This window comes from Eleginops maclovinus, chromosome 9 (genome assembly GCF_036324505.1).
Source record: "Eleginops maclovinus isolate JMC-PN-2008 ecotype Puerto Natales chromosome 9, JC_Emac_rtc_rv5, whole genome shotgun sequence".
NCBI lineage: Eukaryota > Metazoa > Chordata > Actinopteri > Perciformes > Eleginopidae > Eleginops > Eleginops maclovinus.
Window position 1 is genome coordinate 8,676,056 of NC_086357.1, and position 20,689 is coordinate 8,696,744.

General features: G+C 38.5%; 2 protein-coding genes across 3 annotated transcripts; both read right to left on the minus strand.

Moving 5' to 3' along the window:
- Positions 1-2,726: 2,726 nt before the first annotated feature.
- LOC134870032 (interferon regulatory factor 4-like) lies at positions 2,727-8,708 on the minus strand. Of its 2 annotated transcripts, none has more exons than XM_063892030.1 (9): positions 8,647-8,708; positions 8,322-8,521; positions 7,462-7,648; positions 7,072-7,148; positions 6,337-6,475; positions 6,145-6,246; positions 5,370-5,747; positions 4,548-4,660; positions 2,727-3,433 (listed from the first exon to the last, which is right to left on the minus strand). In XM_063892030.1, the coding sequence occupies exons 2-9, from the start codon at positions 8,517-8,519 to the stop codon at positions 3,269-3,271; spliced, it is 1,359 nt and encodes a 452-aa protein (XP_063748100.1). In that variant the 5' UTR covers positions 8,520-8,521; positions 8,647-8,708; the 3' UTR covers positions 2,727-3,268. The 2 variants fall into 2 exon arrangements, with proteins under 2 accessions (XP_063748100.1, XP_063748101.1); XM_063892031.1 differs by having other exon boundaries at positions 8,322-8,554; positions 8,647-8,692.
- A 2,234-nt stretch (positions 8,709-10,942) lies between these two features.
- Positions 10,943-18,894, minus strand: LOC134869183 (dual specificity protein phosphatase 22-B-like). The gene is made up of 7 exons (XM_063890639.1): positions 18,633-18,894; positions 18,505-18,538; positions 16,491-16,573; positions 14,013-14,062; positions 13,475-13,549; positions 12,808-12,979; positions 10,943-11,737 (listed from the first exon to the last, which is right to left on the minus strand). The coding sequence occupies exons 1-7, from the start codon at positions 18,651-18,653 to the stop codon at positions 11,588-11,590; spliced, it is 585 nt and encodes a 194-aa protein (XP_063746709.1). The 5' UTR covers positions 18,654-18,894; the 3' UTR covers positions 10,943-11,587.
- Between the last annotated feature and the right edge of the window lie 1,795 nt (positions 18,895-20,689).

The window sequence follows — 20,689 nt, forward strand, 5'->3', positions numbered from 1 at the left end:
GTTTCATCAGATGTCGGTAATAACCTATGCAATCCACACATGCTAAGAAATCAAACCATAGATGTCCATCAATTAAGTTATGTGTATTAAAATGGAATGACACAGGGGAAAAAGTATCGAACACATGAAGAAAGGGAGATGCAAAAAGGCATGGAAAGCCAAGACACCAGCTGAAATCTATCAGTGATTAGAAAGTAATCCTGCCCCTCAGTGCAAATTAATATCAGCTGGTTCAGTCCCAACTGATGGCCTATAAAAAGGTCTCTCATTACCAAGGTGTCACACAAGAAAGATCTCATGATGGGTAAAAGCAAAGAGCTCTGTCAAGACCTTCGCAACCTTATTGTTGCAGAACATACTGACGGCATTGGTTACAGAAGGATTTCTAAACTTCTGAATGTTCCAGTGAGCACTGTTGGAGCCATAATCCAGAAGTGGAAAGAACAACATTTCACCATAAACCAGCCACGACCAGGTGCTCCTCGCAAGATTTCTGACAGAGGAGTGAAAATAATTATCAGAAGTCCCAGAGCCAAGGACCACTTGTGGAGACCTCCGGAAAGACCTGGAATTAGCAGGTACAATTGTTCCAAAGAAAACAATAACTAATGCACTCAACCGCCATGGCCTGTACGCACGCTCACCACGCAAGACTCCATTGCTGAAGAGAAAGCATGTTGAAGCTCGTTTAAAGTGTGCTGCACAACATTTAGACAAGCCTGTGAAATACTGGGAGAATATAGTCTGGTCAGATGACTTCAAAATTGAACTCTTTGGAATCCATAATACACACCATGTTTGGAGGTCAAATGGCACTGCACATCACCCTAGAAACACCATACCAACAGTGAAGTTTGGAGGTGGGAACATCATGGTGTGGGGCTGTTTTTGTGTATATATTTATTTATACACTCACTCACTGGCCACTTTATTAGGTACACCTACAACTCAATGCATTGAGGCATGTAGCCATGGTCAAAGCGACTTGGTGAAGTTCAAACAGAGCATTAGAATTGGGAAGAAAGGTGGTTTAAGGGACTTTGAACGTGACATGGTTATTGGTATTTCAAAAACTGCTGATCTACTGGGATTTACAAACATTTCTAAGGTTTACAGAGAATGGTCCGAAAAAGGGGAAATATCCAGTGAGCGACTTTTCACTGGGCAGAAATGCCTTGTTGATGCCAGAGGTCAGAGGAGACAGGCCGGACTGCTTCAAGATGATAGAAAGGCAACAGTAACTCAAATAACCTCTCGTTACAGTCAAGGTACGCAGAAGACCATCTCTGAACACACAACAAGTGGAACCTTGAAGCAGGTGACGTCACTGATGTTCTGCCATGGAAAGTTGAATGTTTTCTACATGTAGTGCTGAAGCAGGTTGGTCGTCTCCTACAGTGAAGGCAGACTCTTTAAAATCAGTGGTGGATAACAAAAGATCTGGACAATAATGTTTTTTAGAAATATCTGAGCTTCATTTTTTTTAATGTTTACTTATTTAATGTTGCCATACATTTCTTGATTTATTTAAATGTAAGTATAGGGTTTGCAATATTCTCACTATTTGTCTTCTCTGTGTGTTTTATATCATAAAAACATTGATATTTGACTTGAAAATCAAGCCATTTGTAGACATCTGTGGCACTTGAGAGTTGTAGTAGTTCCTTTATTTACTATTTTCTTACATGTTATGGATTTAGCAATAATCACGTCATCCAAAAACATAATTGTTACTCATAACTAAAAGATAATCTTAAATTGCAGCCCTGATCATAAAGCCTGTGTGTGAAGAGTCACTACGTGGTTTTCAAATTAAAACGTCTCAGTTGTTTTTCTAAGGTAACCTATTCAAGTGATGACATCCTCCCTGCTCTTCTTGTAAATGATATTGTCGCGGTGACAAATGTACTGTGGCTTCTTGTGATTGTTTTCCATGAAAGTGGAAACACACTTTAATTTGTGAGCAATAATCAGGAAGGCCTTCTCTCCAGCGCAGCGTGGAAAACGTGGCCAACCTCTTCCTCTCTATCCTCCCCTCGTGATGTCATCATACATGTTTGTGATAGAGACGTGTTTGATCAACCAGCCTCTTCCTGCACCCGAAACCACACTTCCTGTTCAGAAGCAGCGAACGTAGTACTCATGTTGCCCTCATAGAGCTCACAGTTATGAACAGAGGTCGGAACTCTTTTGTACTTAAGCCATTTATTTTTCTTTAAAAAACAGGAATGTGTTCATTAAGGCAAAAAAAGCAACAAACATTCAATTTACAGTAACTCTTTCTTAAAATGTATGTACGCCAGTTACATTATAATTAAAAAAATATGAAATATTTAAAATTAAGTGGTAAAAGCTTATCTCAAATCATAAAATCAGTTCCCTGAGTTTCTCATACAAACAGCCAAGCCCAATAATCATAATTCAGTAAATGGTGGTGATAGTGTCTCCTAACAATACAAAAAAAATTCAAAATAAAAATGAAACGAAAAAATCCTCACCATTCTCACATCTGTACATCAAATATGAAACTACTGCAAAAGATTAGCTTAGCCTAGCTCAGCTTAGCATAAAGACTACAAATGAATACCCTCGCTCATTTAAGTGTTAAAATATCTGCCTCTCAGCACCTTTAAAGCACTGATATGGGACATTACCTTATAAGGTTTTGTAAGTATACAGTAAAACAGGTGTAAAAACGTAGTCTGACTCAAAACCCCACAAAATGGTAAATTTCATGTTTTTGAACTTCATTGTTTTTCAGAATAAACAAATAAAAACGAAAATGATGACTTGTGAGTTTTAGAAAGTTGCTAGTAGCTAACCAATTTCCTGTTTTCATTGGTTCTACTAAGCTAAGCTAATAGCTAGCTGGCTCCAGCTTTATGTGTTCACTGTACAGACTCCAGAATGTTCTCAGTTTGACAAGAAAATACATTTCCCAAAATGTTAAACTATCTATTTATATGAGGCACTACATTTCATCACGTATTTTTACAAGTACAATCGCCTAAGCTGTCAGTTTTCTTGCATAGTCAGTATGGAAAATATTCATGGTGCCATAAAAAATGAAAGGGGATAGAGAAAATGCAACACACACACACACACACACACACACACACACACAGATGGCAAACACTGTCACTAAATGTCCTTAATCTTCATGTATAACACTGTCCAAGTTTGTCCTCCAGTCTCAGTTTCCTCGTCTCCTATGTCAAAGGTCAGAGCTGCATCTTGAAGTTTTCAACAGTCACTGAACCCACAGAGGTCACTCCTGCAGGCTGCTGCTGTGGAGATGATGTGTGATGGTCCTCTGGTAGTCCTCAGGGGCGTTTATGTGGTCTGTGACTCCGGGATGCTCGTAACTGCGGTAGTAGTGGCCGCCCATCTGCTGGGCGTAGTACAGGAGCTGCCTGGCAAACAGCGGCTCCACCTGACAAACAGGACGGTCAGACAGGTTAGTAAACTGTCACAATTTTATACTGCTCATAGTTTCTATGAGCTAAAATTAGTATAAAAATTAAAAAATCCCAAAAGGTAGGTTTTGAAAGTCAAAAATTGTAGAGAATTCAAGTCTACAAGAGCCTCGTTCTCTTTGTTTTAGAATGTGTCATAACTTTTAATACAGGATTGGCAAAAAATGTCTAAAGTCCAATTCAACCTGAGCTTTCAACTAGAACTATTGGTCTTAAATGTTGCATTTTTTTGACAAAATACTGTAAAAAAGTGAACCTATCTTGCAAAATGTTCACACTCATGTTTCAGAGCGTAGAATCTCCACAAAAGGGGCTATGGAGCGTAACCTATCCTGTTTTGTAACACATTTACATTAATATACAGTAGTTCAGGCCTCTGAAAACTGTCCACGTCTCATATTCTTTCAGAGACCCTGTGATTTGCTCTGGTGTTGTGCTCATTGTGTGCTGTTTCCCTGGATAATGGAATGGGGACTTCTCTAGAACACCATACAATTGCTTGGTAGGTTGCTTGTTGTAAGTTAAATTGTTAAAGAAATAACTAATCTTAAATCCACATAAGGGCTGCATCGAGTAACTGTTCTGCTTATGAATAAATCTGCCCATTATTTCCCTGATAATTCCATAAAATTCTATTTTTTATTATATAGTCAACTAATCCCTCCCAAGTAGTAATACGCTTTAATTTCACACTGAGTGATGAGGTCTGATTATTGGTCTGTAACGTAAGCTCTACTTTTTGGGTTGTTTCTCTGGGTTTTAAATCTTCAGTGTCATCTGAACAAAAAGCAGGTTAGAATCTTTCAGTGGTGTGTGAAATCAACCTGATACTCAAACTAAATTGTTCCTTCATTTTACTAGAGAAATATTACAGATGTGGAGGTAGCGTTGAGAGATCTGGAACTGGGCTATTGTTGAATCGCTGCAGAAACTGAATTCAAAGTTTTGGAAACATTATGACTTTAAAGAACTTCTGACTGACTTTCAAATCCTATTTTCACTTTTCAGATCACATTTTAAAAGTTAAAAATGGCAAAAATGAAAGTAATATGGAAGTGCCATGGAACTCACCTGGACTGTGAGGCTCTGTCTTTGCCTCTGCGCGTCCAGGAAGTCATCTCCAAAACTCAGCAGGACCTGGAAGCGAGGTAGAGGCCGACCATGGAGCCCGTAACTCTGAAGCTCTGAAAGGCACAGAAGAGACAAGATCAAATTATAATCAGTTGACACAAAATACATCTGAATTGATGGATTCACAAGAATTCAGGAGAGTTTCAGTTGAAGAGGCATGACCTTTGGGGTGATTTGAATGGAAAGTCCTGGTCACACCATGTATGCAAATACACTTAGCTGTCAGGCTTCTACACAGCTGGGGCTGGCTTAGCATGTGGGTGGGAGGATGAGTCTTTGAAAAATTGATGTGACTGCCATCTCATCATGAAAAACTACTTGAACAGCTTTGTCTACCGCAGTAATGTTGACTTTTGGGGTAGTCTGTCTTATGTTTTGTTGTTAGATGGCTTCAAGCACGTTATTTACAGTAAATGAGCTGTAGTTTTTCCTCAAAGACAATTCAGACTAACAGACAATCAAAAACGTTTCAAGTTCAAGTCTGCACTGCTGCCTTACTGATCTAAGTTTATCTTCAGCTCCAGTTTGTGCCTCTTATGAACTATATTATTATTACATTTAATTTTGCAGAGCATGGCATTGAATTCTAGCTTCTTACATGTGACTATCTGGTGTAAGTTGAATTATGTTTTTATGTGGACAGCTTGTGACCTAAAGGAAAAACTGATTGCATTTTCCCCTACTTTTTATAGATCATAACACTCAAACAAATCCCCCAGATTAAATGATTATGAAGATAGTTGCAGCCCTTCCCTGTCTCACCTGTCAGGTAGTCCTGTGTGTGGAGGAGTTTACAGGTGACTTCTCTCTCCAGTTTGTTGAGCTTGTCTCCGTACTGGGACAGTCCTCCCTGCCAATACACTCTGCCCAGACACAGCCTGCGAGCGTAGAGTCCGTCTGGGCCCATCCACAGAAAAACTCCCTTTTCTGAGGTTGATGGGGGACTCGGGGGACACTCATCTGCCCTCCTCTGGGCTGAGAGGCTGTCCACAGGGAGAAGCACCACCTCCGGTCCTCCTGACGACAGGTAGTGCTTCTCCTCTGGGGAGCAGGAAGTGATGTGGCAGCCCTCCGGACTGGAGGTGGTCACCTCCCTTACCAGAGCATCCCGGAAATATATAGACACATGCAGGCGGAGGTCTGAATGGAGGAGAAGAAGACAGAGGCTTTTCACCTTTAATATTTTCACGTTTTGTTTTTGTCAAAGTTCTAAAGAAGTGCGGTTTGTCGCCTTTGAATCTATAACTGATCATTTTACGGGCCACATCCAAAATAAGCATAATAGGGTTCCTTTAAACAAAGTAGGCTACAGTCTTGTACATACAAACACACATTCTGCATATATTTACCTCCAGGTGTAAATAGCAACAATGTATTAACTGTTTTGTCCTCATTTGTGGCTTGATTAAAAAGATTCTCAGGCTAAATAAGGTATGAAGTCACATTGAAATCATATTTAGCTTAATGTAGGTCTTCTTCTGGACCAACAGCACTACTAATTTCAGATTAAAAAAGTGAAGTGAAAGTGATTGTTTACCTGAGAGCGCCTCTGCTGATCTGATGCCGGCATCCAGTGTGAAAGGCGTGGGCTGGCTATCAGCAGGGCCGTACGAGTAAATGGAGGCTCTGAGCTGGTATCCTGCACACACAGAGGAACAGACAGGAGATCAACACACAGAAAGGCACACTCTGAATGGCGAAGCTTACATCTGAATGTGGAGTATCTTACCATTCTCCATGGACGGGCCCTGCCATGGCAGGCTGCGTGGGGGACAGGGACACTGAGGGAAGGGCAAGTCAGGCAGCGAGGACGGCTCCTGGCAGTAATCTCTCCACCCACCCTCTGGTGTGGGCATGTACTGTGGCATCTACACACACACAAACATCAGTTTAACATGCAAAGTTAATAATCAGATCTGGTATATCATGAGCCACTCATTAAATAAAACATTAACTTTTTGGGGAAACATTAAAAAAATGTTTATATGTATATAAGAATGTTATATTTGTCTAGAGGAATTGTATAGCTGACAGTATGCACTTTGGTCAAAAATAATGTTTGGTTTTTTTATTCAAAGTTTTCTGAAGGTGATATTGTGCTTGGTAAATTCAAACAAATAGGTCATATACTCCCTATAAAATTAAAAGCACCTTATGTTGGCTTGTTTTTGACAAGCTAGATATGCACCGCCTACAATGTCAAATTATTGTAAATTTGCAACACAGACCAACAGGACCACTCCTCTTCCTTTGTTATGTTCTATTTGTAATATCTTTATTTTCCACAGCACTGGACTGCAGCTTCAGTGAGACTTTGGGATGAAACTCATAAACCTGGCATCTGGTGCAGCTAAGTTTAGTCGAGCATGCAAAGTATGCTCTCATTCACTTTTTCTGCTGCACATCAAACCTCTCCCTCCCTTCTTCTGTCTCTCAAGCCTACTCATTTCCATATGAAAATCACCTGGGTCTGCAGTGTCGGGTAGGGGGAGTGGACCTGATAGCTAGTTGGACTCAAAGGACTGTCCTCCTGCCGGGGTCCTGAAGACAAGATGGAAGAAAAGAAACATATAAACACACAGGCTACAGAAAAAAATCCACATCCGATGACATCATTCAGCATGACCTTCACTGGTGGTTTGGCTTTTTGACTCTTCAAAAGTTTTATTACTGCACTGAGGAGTCATCGACCTTTATCTATCACTGCAAAGAACTTCCAACTTTGTTTAAAAAAAACAGTTTACAATAACCACATTTATCACTACCAAAAAGTTTAAACAGGTGGTTAACTTTTACACTTTTAATCTTTATGCTGCATTGCCATGTAATGTGAGGTGTTGGAAGTGGGACTGACTTTTCTTGGCGCCCTCAGGGATGACACGGTACACTTTGTAGGGGTCAGAGATGTCCAGCTGGCTCCTCTCCACCATCTCCTCGAAGTCGTTGCTCTTGTTGAGGGCGCAGCGGAGGCGAGTCTTCCAGGTCGGGGGGTCTGCCTTATCGATCCCCTCCCGAAACTTTCCTTTAAACAGCGCCCAGGCCTGCACACAGGTAACCGGGACAAATTCAAAAAACCTTAAAAAAGATCAGCCTGAGAAGGTAAGAGAAAAATAGTTCTACAAACTACACTGTGTGTTGTGTTATAGAGCCCTCTCAAGAAGAACGTTTATTAGCGTAGAGAGTTAATAGTTAGTCAATTAATTGAGTTGGCCATACTTAATCAGCACATTTCAATATCTCAAGTGTGACGAATTTCTGTTTTTCAAAGCCTTAAAGCTTGAAAATTAAGCAGATTATCTTTTGATCATCTTTTTGTTCATACAAAAACAACTATTTAAAATAAGTCATATGACTCTGGGAACTTGTGTCGAGTAATTTTGACAAGGCTATTTTCAGAAATTTAAAAAACAAAATAACAATTAACAAAGTTATTGTCAGACTTTTAAATTAATCGTTCCGGAAATATTGCATACACACAAAATTGCAAAATGTTAACGATTTAGTTTTAATGAATTGTTGCCTACTATGAAAATAACCATAATGATAAAAAAAAAAAAAATCAAATGGACAATATGTTATTGCTCATAGTCCCTTTTTTAAGACTTTAAATGCATTAAAATCATCTTTTGAAAACTTTTCAGAACTATTTTCCTACTGTAATTCTGAAAATCATGTTCAATTTTTGCTGGATTTACAGCAGAGGATGGCTCTTACCTTGAAAAGCGCGGCATCCTCATCACGATTGTAGTCCTGTTTCCCGGCGTGTTTCCAGGGGATCCTGAAGATGCTCTTCTCGTCGTTCTCCCATACCAGCCCCTGGTACTTGCCGCAGTCCACCTGCTCGATGAGCCACTGCCGCAGCTTCCCGTTCCCGCTGCTCACCGAGCATCCGTAATCCACCTCTGCGTTCATCTCTGTCCAAACACACACACGTCCACTGTAAACTCCTGTAACACAATGCAATGTGCTGTATTGTGTTGTGAAAGTAATGCAGAGGAGTTTATTCTACTAACTTGGCCTGAGAGTGAGCTGCTCTTACCTGTGAAACTCGAAACCCGTCAAGTTTTGAAATCAATCAGTCTCAGAAAGCTCTCATCATTACGGAGGGGCCCGCTTAAATCCTAAGCCTATAGCGCGCGGCGGGGGGCGGGGACAAAGCCGGGGATGCTGAGAGGACGCACCTGCTGCCCGCCCGCCTCTCTCTCTCTCTCTCTCTCTCTCTCTCTCTCTCTCTCTCTCTCTCTCTCTCTCTCTCTCTCTCTCTCTCTCTCTCTCTCTCTCTCTCTCTCTCTCTACTGCGAAGCTTATCTGCACACAGCGGCGGATCTCCAGTAACACACCGGGGGGAAACCCTGCCGGCGTCAGTCACTCAGAAGTGTCACACACCCGCATGCACGGAAAATCGTGGCACGGAGACGAAAACAATTCTTTGAAACGATAAAGCTTTACGAAAAGTAGCTGGAGTGATCCTGCTGCAGAAGTAAAGTGGAAAAATATCCGTTTGCTGCGACAAGAAGATTATAGAACAAATGATACCGCTATTAGATAGGATTATTAAAAACTATGTAATTTAGCTAGAATGCACTATTACACAGAAACAGTTACTGTAAAATACGTTGAGTAACTCAACACAACACAAACACATTCCAGTCCAAAACGTTCTTAGAGGTTTACAATAAGCTTTATAGGAAATTGATAAAAATAGCAAATCTTTTTTAACCCTGTAAATCACCCATTCCAACCTTTGTGACAGAGGAAGACTTTACGAAATGTTAACACAAACCTAAGTCCTGCATTCAAAAACCTCCTTTCAACTACAAAATCTAATTGAACTCGAAAGTTTCAAAACGTTTTTTCTTTTGCAGTATTGACTACTATCAATGTTGTAGAAAATGATATATAATATACTCTTTAATCATTATTACTGACACAATAACCGATAAGCAGGGGCGTGAGAAGTACTTAAGTAAAATGAGCAATTAGCCAGTGTGAAAATACTCTCCTGCATTCAAAATTGTACTTGTAAAAGTACAAAAGTATTGGCATTAAATTATACTTGAAGTACCAGAGTTAACTACACATTTTGCAGAATGGGCAATTTAAGCCCTATATATATTACATTATTGTATTATAATTATTGATTAAGTATTGTGTTCAATAAACCCCACCTTTGCACTTGGTAAAGGTGGGGTTAATTTTAATCACCGTATACACCATTGGGTAGCTTAACCTATAATAATATATGATATAACATATTATTTGATTTAAATGTTGTGTTAATAACCTAAATTATAACCAAAAGAAGCTGGTAACTAAAAATGTGAAATAAATGTAATGAGTATAAAGAACAACATTTCCCACAATTTGAAGTTGAATAAAAGTATAAAGTAGCATAATTCAAAAATGCTCAAGTAAATTACTTGTACCTCCCTTTTTTCACTTAAGTACAGCATTTGAGTAAATGTACTTAGTTACATTACACTGCCAATAAGAAATATTGTTATAGTGTAACATATTTTATGAACTCAGCATATATTTTCTCGTGTAATCTTGTAATCTGCTGTGTAAATAATTATATATGTCAGATCATAATACATAGAGACACATTTCCCTTTAAAATGAAGCTACAATCAACCTATAAGGTTCCTCAAAATGTTTCAGAACTTGAGTAAATGTACTGTGGTTTCATTGTTCCACTTTGGCTTCTGCCCCCAGTTTATTAGATTTACTCAAAAAATATTTACAGTTGTTGAGAAAGTTGTACTTGTAATAACTTCATTTGTGTAGCAACTTTTAATGCAGAGATGCTGCCCAAATGGCCACACAAGCAAAAAAGATAAAGAAACAATGTGAAGAGAGCTAGTTCCAAAAAAAGCTCACAGAGAAGTGACTTTGTACTTTACTACATTTGTTATACAGCTAAAGTCATCCTACTTAATAATAATCCTGATAAAATGCAATGATTGCTATATATAAAACTAAATTAGTTGTACTATATTAACATTAAAATGTTCATTACACATGGGTGCATCAGGATGTCTTATTGTAGTAGAGTATTTTCCATTCTATTAACGCCTTAAATTAAGTAAAGTATCCAGAAAACTCTTCTATCACTGACCAGTTGAAACAAGTTCCAACAAAGGCTAACTATTTTCTTTATATATATCATAAAAGGCCTGAAATGCCTACAAGGATCCAGTGAACCACAAATGAGTCTTAACATGTTCACATTTTGTGAAGCAGAAATACGTTTTGTATGCCCTTCTGATCCTTTTCCCCTGCTCGCAAGATAGGAACCATTTCCCTAAATAGATAAAGAAATACACAACATGTAAAACATTTTAAGGTTAATGGTTTATTACATACAATGTAAATTCACATAACGTGGAGCCTAAATGGTTGAGAATCATTCACTATTAAACATTAGACATTACAATTCAAATCAGGCTCTTAATGTTAATCCTTCTTATAATGGCATTGAGATAGGCTACTGTGTAAAGTACAAACACAAATAAACATTTGTAAGTAAAACTGCAATAAAGACAGCTTCTGATACTGTTTGACTGGAAGACAGTATTCTTCAGCTTTGAAACGGTTTATACAGAACAAATAATACTCATTTTTCAAGTAGAAGACACAGCATAACGTAACTAACAGGGGGAGAGACAGCTGTTAAACATGTTCACACTGTGGACTGTATGTACATACATTTCCTTGGTGTCATGCTTGGCTGCTCTTGCATCTTGTTTTGACAGTTTGAGGCAAGGACATGACACGACAAGGGCGGACTGAGATAATGGCCGAAAAAAATTCCCCCCCACACACATGACTCCTTCGTCAACATGAGATGTAACACATAACGTGTCTCTGCTGTAGCTTCTCTCTGAAGGACCCGTGATTGAAGCAAACAGCTGGTCTTAGTGGTTTTAATGGTCCAAGCACAGTCCCCCAGCTGCTTGAGTTCAGGAAAGATGAGACTCTCATGTGTTACTTTTGCCCAGTGGAGAAATGCTGGTTGTAAAGGTATCGTTGCTGCTGCCACCATTTAATTTCCGATTTAAAAGGTTTTCCACCTCTTCATCATCGTTGAAGGAGTTCTTCCCGTATCGGTCCTTCCACCAGGCACGATACTGTAGGGGGAAAGCAGAAAAGGGGAGTTCAGGAGTGAGTCAGATGAATAACTGACAGCAGTGACAGAATAAAAGAGTTGGAAAGTTTTTCACATTGAGGGAAAACTGAGACAGAGAGGAGTCTTTAAAGGTGGATTTCAGTCGTAGTTGTTTAGGCAATTGATTTTAATGGGGTTAGTGTGGTTCAATTGAAGTCCTTATCAGATTGTTTTACAGCATCTGAACCTGCTCCTAACTCACTTTTCAGATTTCTAAAATAATAAAAACATGCCTGGCTTGTTTTTATACATGTGCCATTTTTATTTTCCGCTATAGGGCAGAAAATTGTGTTTTTTGAGACCTCACCTAGCTGCAGTGAGGTACAAGTGTACTGAAGGGTGTGTCAGTACACAGTGACAGCACTGAGGGGTGGGGTTACAGGTGCATCAGTGCTCACTGCTGACCACAGCCAACGGGGTGTGATCAGAAGTGTGTGGTGTTGCAACTGTCAAGTGAAACATGGGACCTCAGACTTTTATTTTCATGTCACACCCCTGTCTCTCCCTCTGCTTACTATTTGCCTCTTCATGTCAAAATAAAAAAAGGCAAAAATGCCCAAAAGAATGTGGAACAAGCTTGGAACTTACAACCAGTGAGGGCAATTAAATAATGTTCAGCCAGGTGTTAAAGGAGTAGTGCTTGGGATTTAGTGGGATCTATTGGCAAAAATTGAATATACTTTTCATTAGTATGTATGTGTTACTGTATAATCACTTAGACTAAGGCCATCATGTTGTTGTTACCTTAGAACGAGCCCTTCCTATATACATAGGGAACAGGTCCTTCATACAGAGCCCGCCATGTTGCACCTCCATGTTCAATTGCCCAGATGGGACAAACCAACCACTAACTTTAAATGGGTGGGGTACCGTTAATCCCTTGTGCATGGGTACACTATATTAACACTATATAGTCACACCTAGTAATGACAGCTGCCGCCACAATCTAAAGTAATACATGTATAGAGAGAACATTTATCATTTTAAACTATGTAATGTTAATTATTATAACACTAGCGAGGTGTTACTCACTTCTGACAGTTCTGTATTTTCAAACTCCTCCAACTGACGGAGGAAGCCCAGGTTTGGCCCCGCACACGGCCGAGCCGTTCTCACCGCTGCCAAAGACTCAACCCAGCCGCGTCCTGTCGCCGTCATGATGTAGGCCACCACCAGGGTCACACTGCGGGACACTCCTGCCACACTGAGAGCACACAGGTTCAAATTCCCTTTATAAAGTAGTGAAACCCCTTTTGCTTTAACACTGTGGTTTAGTGCTGGATATGAGAATGTTGATGAGATTTATATCACAAGCATAAACAAAACAATATGTTGTTTGGTTAAATTAAAATGAAAAACATGGGTTAATACAATATAGAAGATTCCACTTGAGGCAAATATTCCTAATTTTATAATTAATTAGGGCTGAAATCCGTGCTTCCAACATCCTCTAAACAACACCAGTTTTGTACCATTGGCTTTGAAAGAAAACTATGATTCAAATATTTTTCAATAAAAATATGAATGGAGGGTACCCAAACAACAAAGACTTAAAATAAATCTATTATTTTCCAAAGTTAAATCAAAGAATTCTGCATCATGTTTGATCAAACAAACAGATAATTGTTTTAAAATGTGGTTTTAAGGTCATGTATACTAAACATAATGACAGATTATAGTTGATTGTTTTTTTACTCACCAGTGGACAAGGCAGCCCTCTCCTTTCAGTCGGGATTCATGGATAAACATGATGCTGTCTCTGAAGTACTGAACCCTGATAGCATTACCACATATAACACAATATATCAAAATACATTTAAACGGTATATCCTTACTAAAATTAAATTCCAATTGAAAATTCCACCTAATTAAGTAGCGATAATCTATTCTGCAGTTGTTATTCCATCAAATATTGACTACTGCACCTGCTCACCAAGCATAAGACATTATACACTTGGTATATATTTTAGATACAGAACTTATTCAGTAATAAGACTGCATGTGTACTACACAATGTTCTGAATAAGAGTACTTATATATCAAATAATTTAATTCATAAGACATTAAACAAAATACATCAAAAAGAGAATTGACCTAACTCTTGTCTGACTTTTATTTTCTATTACACAATCCATCATATAGAAGATACATCAGATCCAAAATTGAATTACTTTCAAATACAGTGAACTAAGTATATAAAATGTGTGTATATATGTATATATCATCTAAGTACTCACAGGTTTTGCAGCCTGCTGTCAGCAGCAGATATGCACAGGTATGTCATCTCCTAAAGGCAAAGGGGGAGGAGTTTAGACTTAGCAACGTCAAATTGTTTATTTTTTCAGATGTGCATTTCGATTTTATATTTAAACATTTAATTATATATGTCATCTGTTTGAACTCGGGGGTCTAAGACACTTCCTGTTTTTCAATGTATGAGACGGCCTCTGAAACTTTGTGCCTCTGACCCTGCTGGTATGGTAGGTCACGTCTTAATGATATTCATGTGTGTACGTGTGTTGATGTGTGTGTTTTTGTACGATGCACCTGGCAGCTGATGGTACATGCAGTGGACAGAAACTACCTTGTCCGGTTATGACTGAACCGCTGCAAAAACCCCTGAGTCCTCTGGGACACAGCGAGCTCTGGATGTGCTCCAGACAGGTTAGCTTGCACACACACCAACCACACAAACACACACACACACACCCACCCACCCACTCACACACAAACACACACACACACACACACACACACACACACACACACACACACACACACACACACACACACACACACACACACACACACACACACACACACACACACACACACACACACACACACACACACACACACACACACACACACACACACACACAAACACATTGACACTAACAGAGGTGTACATATTGACCAAGCATGCAACTCTTATGTAAGTGTAATTGTAAGGTTATGCAAACAAATACTGAGAAGTCCTTCATTGCGGCATTGCTCTTAAAACTCATCAAGACCATGACTCAGTGTTTTTAAAATCAGACAAATTGCAAATTCTACTTTCCTCTCTCAGGAACCTTCACAGTTTCTTCCAAGAAATCAATCTGTCAGCAGTTTGACTGTTAGGTATGCAAATACACCATCCCATCTGGCCATTTGGGCTAAACTGGTAAAAACAGACCTGAGTCATCATTATGCCACAAAACTAAAAATAGCTAATGAATGTGAGAGCAATCTAGCGATCATAATCAAAAATTTGTTAAGAGCTGCTGAATAGTTGAGTAGCACAATTCAGAGACTCAGACTTGATTTCAATCTTAAATCCTTTATAAAAGTGTTGGTGGTTGACCAGTTTGTGTAGTGATACTGTAATACAAGTTGCTGTTTCTCTTCAGAGTTCAATGATACTCGCATGGATGGGGAAAGTGTACAGAAATCTCAGATAACTTTTCATGCTCGCTTTCAACAAGAAAAGATGAAAGTTGTGAAAGCAAACACTGGAAATCAGGATTTTCAAAAACAAGTCAGACAGAGACGGAGAGAATTGGAAATGTCATTCAATTTGAAAGGACGATTAAATTCAAACCTAAATGGATCGTTGGTGACTTTTCTTAAATAATAAAATCTCTGAAGAAAACTGTATGACTCTAAGATAAGATTTAGCGATTTTTCAATTGATATATTCTTATTTCTGCATTCAAAGAGAGTCAGTGAAAGCACATTTCTACCAACATTTCTAGGTTCTCACAGTAGAATCGTTTCTTTCTCAACATTCACACGCTCATGTACATACAAAAAGAAACACCTTTCTCCCCTTCATACACAAATCGCAACGTCCAGATGCAGCTGTGAAGAGTCAGCACCCTTTTTTTTTTTTTTAAATAAATACAGTTGCACTTTCAAGACTGTATGGGACTACAAGATGCTGAGTTAAAAGCATCTTGTGTGAAAAAAAATCTCCCATTTTGGTGGTTTGCATCTGCACGACAGCTGCATTACAGACTGAAATTGGCAAACTAATTTTCAAATATTCATTGGGGTCCTACACAATATTGAAGTGAACCAGAAAACTGCTTATTTAGAGAAACCTGGTGAATTCCAGGTCTTCTGACTGATACAAGATAAAAGGACTTTCCGTGCAAAATTGAAAAGACCATCTGACTTTCACATTAATTGAAGTGGTCTATTTCAACAAAAATATGACTTTTGAGTAGAGTATCTTGCACCACACTCTTTGTCTCATATTTATCCTTTTCAAATGCAAATATGATGGACTCTCATAAAAAGAATCATGTGGTTAAAGGTCATAGATCTGAGGATAACAAGTTTATAATGCATTACAGCTGAAACAAGTAGTACATCAGTCAGTCATTTACCTTTTAATACATATTTCACAAAAACGCTGCTTCATGTTACTCAAGTGAGTGAGCTGAGTCGCCTCAGATTTTGTAAAATTGTGATGGATATTTTTCGCTTTAATTAAGCCATTGGAAAATGAATTTAAAGGTTAAAAGAAAGAAAATGTTGTAGGCTGAAGCCCTGATGAAAATAATAATTTAGAAAGTGGTATCATGTATTTCATTCAGAACAAGTAGCATGGGCTCTTAGGAGGAAATAGAGCCTGAGATAATTCAGTAGAGGTTTAACCTATAGCCTGCATTAATGTTGGGGTCAGAGGGTCACATAGGCCGAGGTAAGACACAGAGAAGACAGCTCACCTCAAGGATGGGTGCTGCTGTGTCGTGGATGGACAGGATATGTGTGATGTTGTGCTTCGCCAACAGCTCCTGGTCTTGTGCATCTGCAGGGCACAAAGAAATCAGACATCTTAAATATGCCTTACTTCCAATCCCAAATCACCCTATGTCTGATCCGATCTAAATAAAGTTGTTTCTACCCAACAACAACAACCCCCCTCCCCTGATCTCTCCCAAGCAAAGAGGGCCTTAAATGGCCCCTTTTTTTGAACTGAAAGAAAAACCGGAAAACCAATGTTTCTAAAACAGTTCAACAGCTTGGCTCAGAAGCAAGAAACAGTAATTGTTTTAATCAAATTTTGTTCTTTAAAAGGAAGCCAAATGTTTTCTACCTTGGACAGATGTGTCTTGAGCAAGTTTTTCTCATGCTTTGCAAGTTTGCAGGATGCTAATGCAACCCTTACACAAGCATTGAATTTGAGCCTTCCTGTCAGCAATATTCATTTTACTAACCCCAATTCCACACATATATCATTTTGTATAAATTGCAAAACCAAAAAAAACCTGAACTAATATGAATTGAAAAATAGATGAATAAACGAGAAGGCTGCAATATAAATCCATATGCAAACTGCAAAGGAAACACAATCTGATTGTGTAACTGTAAATTGATGGCTTGAAGGTCATAAAGAGACAAGATCACAAGTGTGTTGGTCATGAGATAAATATGTTCACAGGTTACATAAAGGCCAACAACTGTCTCTGCTGAGAACATGCCAGTGAGGCTGCCCAATGAAGCCAGAAACACAGTCACTACATGCCCAAGATTTAAAGGTGTTTTACCACATAAAATAATGTTAATGCCATAGAAATGAAGGATTTCTGTGAAAACACCAGGTAAAATTAGCAGTAAATAGAAAAAAAAGGCGAAATAGAAGCAAGAGAGCTAATAAGCTAATGTTAGCTGGTGAGATATCCTCAGCTAATGTTAAAACTATAGTTACTTATTGATATTTTCCCAGCTGTTATCTTTACATATCTATTTTGATTCGTGCAATATTGCCAATTCAACTACAATACACAAAATAGGCAGTATCCTAATCCAACAATAAGGTCTATGCAGAATAAGAAACCCCGCTACTGCACATTGCTGTGCAAGCTAACATAACTAGTTTAGCAACTCCCATCTCAGCTTATAACACAAATTAGATGTGGTTAAGATCTATAAAACAGCGAATTGGGTCGTTATGTATATATTTTTTATTAATGAATATTCTTAAGCAATCTTGTGCCCAAGTTTATACAATGAAGACAGTCTAGGGTTTTTGGTAGGCTTTTATATAGTGTTTAAGACATACAATCAAGTAATTCTTTAGTTTTCTTGCCAGCCTGAGAACTTTAAACTAACCCTTCTCAACTTCACTGGTTCTGTGGTTACTGTGTTGTCATTTTAGGACAGATCGGGGGACTTCTTACACTGTAAGATGTTGGAACAACTTACGTGTTCTTCATACATTCTCACACTTGCTGTTACCTATACATATGGTTTCATATGATGTAAATATGCCGAGCAAGTGTGTCATCTTTTGTATTTAACAGTGGTTCCCTGAACTTGTCATGTTCACTTTAAATTGTATAGATTTTTAAGATAGTTTATTTTGCAGTCGCCATTACAAGCATGCACATATATAGAAGAAACAAAAACAAATGGAAAAATGTGGATACAGTTTGCTATGGGGACAACCCCACGCTGCAGGGGCATCCCCTCCCACATTAAACCTCACGTACTCAGCAGCCCTACATTTCTTTCCTCCAGCTGCTTACAAAAAGTGTGCAATTGGGTGTTTTTTTCATCAAAATATACTACTTCAATCATTCTGCCCTACACTGTGACCTCTCCACTATATAGAAACTGAGCTCAGTGTAGCATCTCACCACATGCCCCTCTATATGAGGAACTGAAACACACTCTACTACATTATCCTGAAATTAAATAAATTTCTAGGCTCAAATAACAGTAGTTAGGACATCTTACCTTTGATATTTCCGAGATACAGATGAGGCAGAACCTATAGACAGTTAGAAATTGAGTCAATTAATTTAGACAAGGCTGTAAAAGGTCATAAAGGTGAATCGTTTTCATGTAGAGTTCTGATACTGTACCTTATTAATTCCATTACCCATGTCAGCAAAAAGTCTCAATAAAAAAGCACATCAATATTAGAGAAAAATGTTCTATTTTTTCCACCAGATATTTAAAGTCGTGGTGCTACACAAATCTTTAGCTCCGGTCAAGCCCTCCGCCGAGAAGGTCACCGTTAATGTATCCCATCGTTATCAAGCCACCCCTCATGACTTTTTTTGTGACAGAGGATATCATAAAGGGTTTGTTGCATCCAAAGCTTGTGCAACGACTGAAGCTTGATTGAGAATGTGCCACTTGGGATGACGTAATGTGACCTTAGCAGTGCTACGCGGGTATCTATATTTAGACGAGGAGTTGGGTCATGGGACTGTGGATGGGCACATACCATACAGACAAAGATGGTTGAGGGCCAGAGGGCAGAGGATAACAGATCCAACAGTGGCTTAGGCACGGCTATCACTATCTGCTGAGGTACTTTACCCTACAAGGAGCCCTTCTGAATGAAGCTCAAATTACATATCAGTCATAATAAATCTCCACATAATATTCACAAGGTATTTATGAAGTGACTCATTGCTTCAAATTCCTTAGCATGAACGCCCTGAAAAAACTAAAGATCCAACAATGATTTTTACAAAATATTGACATTGTACATTGAATGAGGAACATTTGAGACCATATGTTTAGGGGCTTTAACTAATGTGTCTTTTCTCAGTTGAAAAACTGTTAATATATTTCCATTTAACGTGAAGTTTCTCGCAACATACAAATTTATATTCCTGTATCAAATGTTTGTGCAAACCTATGTTGAAGATAAACTAAAGTCAGTGAAAGTGAAAGCTTTGACCAAACCTCAAGAGGTCAGGGTCAGGGAATGGACCACATGCCATGGCATTCAACACCCAAGTCAATAGGTTGGTCTTTTTGGGATCATAAATATCTGTACCAAACAACATGGAAATCCATCCAATAGTTGCTGATTTATTTCAGACTTGAGTGGTGGGACTTAACAGTTGACACACTAATACTTCCATCTAAAACCTCAAAGACATAAAATATTAAATAAAACACGGACAATTCTCACATTATCATTGTTTTATCAGCTAGATACTTCATTACCTTTATTTAATTTCATGAGAATTGCTAATACACTTAGTAAGTTATATCTTGTAATCGATTCCCAATTTATTTGAAATTCTCAGCGAATATTCACTTCAAATTACATGACACTGCATTTCCAGTAAATCATCTTCAATAAATGCCTCTGCAATCATTGAGGTATTTTTAGCCCCGCTTTTTCACCCTTTGTTGTGTTACTGTGTGCGGTTCAGTGTGTGGCAAACATGTCAGACTCACTGACAGGCAAAGGAGAGTGGAGGCGTTTACAAAAAGCTGTCTGCCTATCTGCCTCAGAGAATTAGGTCTGAACAACTCATCTATAGCAGTGGGGCCAAACCCATTCTTAAACAGACACAGCAAACATTGGAAATGCTGTATAAATAGCACCTCTGTCAGTGAATCACTGTGTGTATGTATGTGGGAGGAGGGGATGGGAGCTTTGTTCCATAGACACTAAAGTTGGTATGATGAAGATTAAATCATCCTTTAAAACAAGAAAAGTAAAAATGACCTCAGGCATAAATATTTCATTTTGTTGGTTACCCCCAGCACAAAATCAATGCAGGTGCTATCAAATCTCCATTATGTGTTGTTGTATTCCCTTTTCTTTGGGAATGTTTACAGTTTGATTATTAACGGTCTAGGGCTTTATATTTCTGGGCACTATTTGGCCTGAATGTCACTTAGTGGTAACATGTTTGTGGTGGTATCTATATCATCAAATTAAAAAATAAAATAAAAATATGTATTCTGGTATAGCCCATACAAAGTTAAACTCAATTGTACATGCAAACAGATAACTCAAAATATGGAAGAGTTGATTTAGTAAGTTAACTTTGTCCAGTGTTAAATTAATAATTCATTAATATATTAGGCTTTAATATTTACGTGGAAATTCTTGTCTGAAAATAACAACTGTCTTTTGTCGCTGTCTAACAAAAATTCAAGGATCTGT

Bases quoted from the DNA above. Each gene is read 5' to 3' on its own strand.
- LOC134870032 (XM_063892030.1), bottom strand. From the start codon at position 8,519: ATGAACGCAGAGGTGGATTACGGATGCTCGGTGAGCAGCGGGAACGGG. The intron at 7,149-7,461 runs GTCAGTCCCACT...TCTTGTCTTCAG, and splicing joins CCCTGAGGGCGCCAAGAAAA to GACCCCGGCAGGAGGACAGT. The intron at 6,476-7,071 runs GTGATTTTCATA...GTGTGTGTGTAG, and splicing joins ACCCGACACTGCAGACCCAG to ATGCCACAGTACATGCCCAC.
- LOC134869183 (XM_063890639.1), bottom strand. From the start codon at position 18,653: ATGGGTAATGGAATTAATAAG. The intron at 14,063-16,490 runs GTGAGCTGTCTT...CTTTGCCTTTAG, and splicing joins CAGCAGCACCCATCCTTGAG to GAGATGACATACCTGTGCAT. The intron at 11,738-12,807 runs GTGAGTAACACC...TTCCCCCTACAG, and splicing joins AAAATACAGAACTGTCAGAA to TATCGTGCCTGGTGGAAGGA.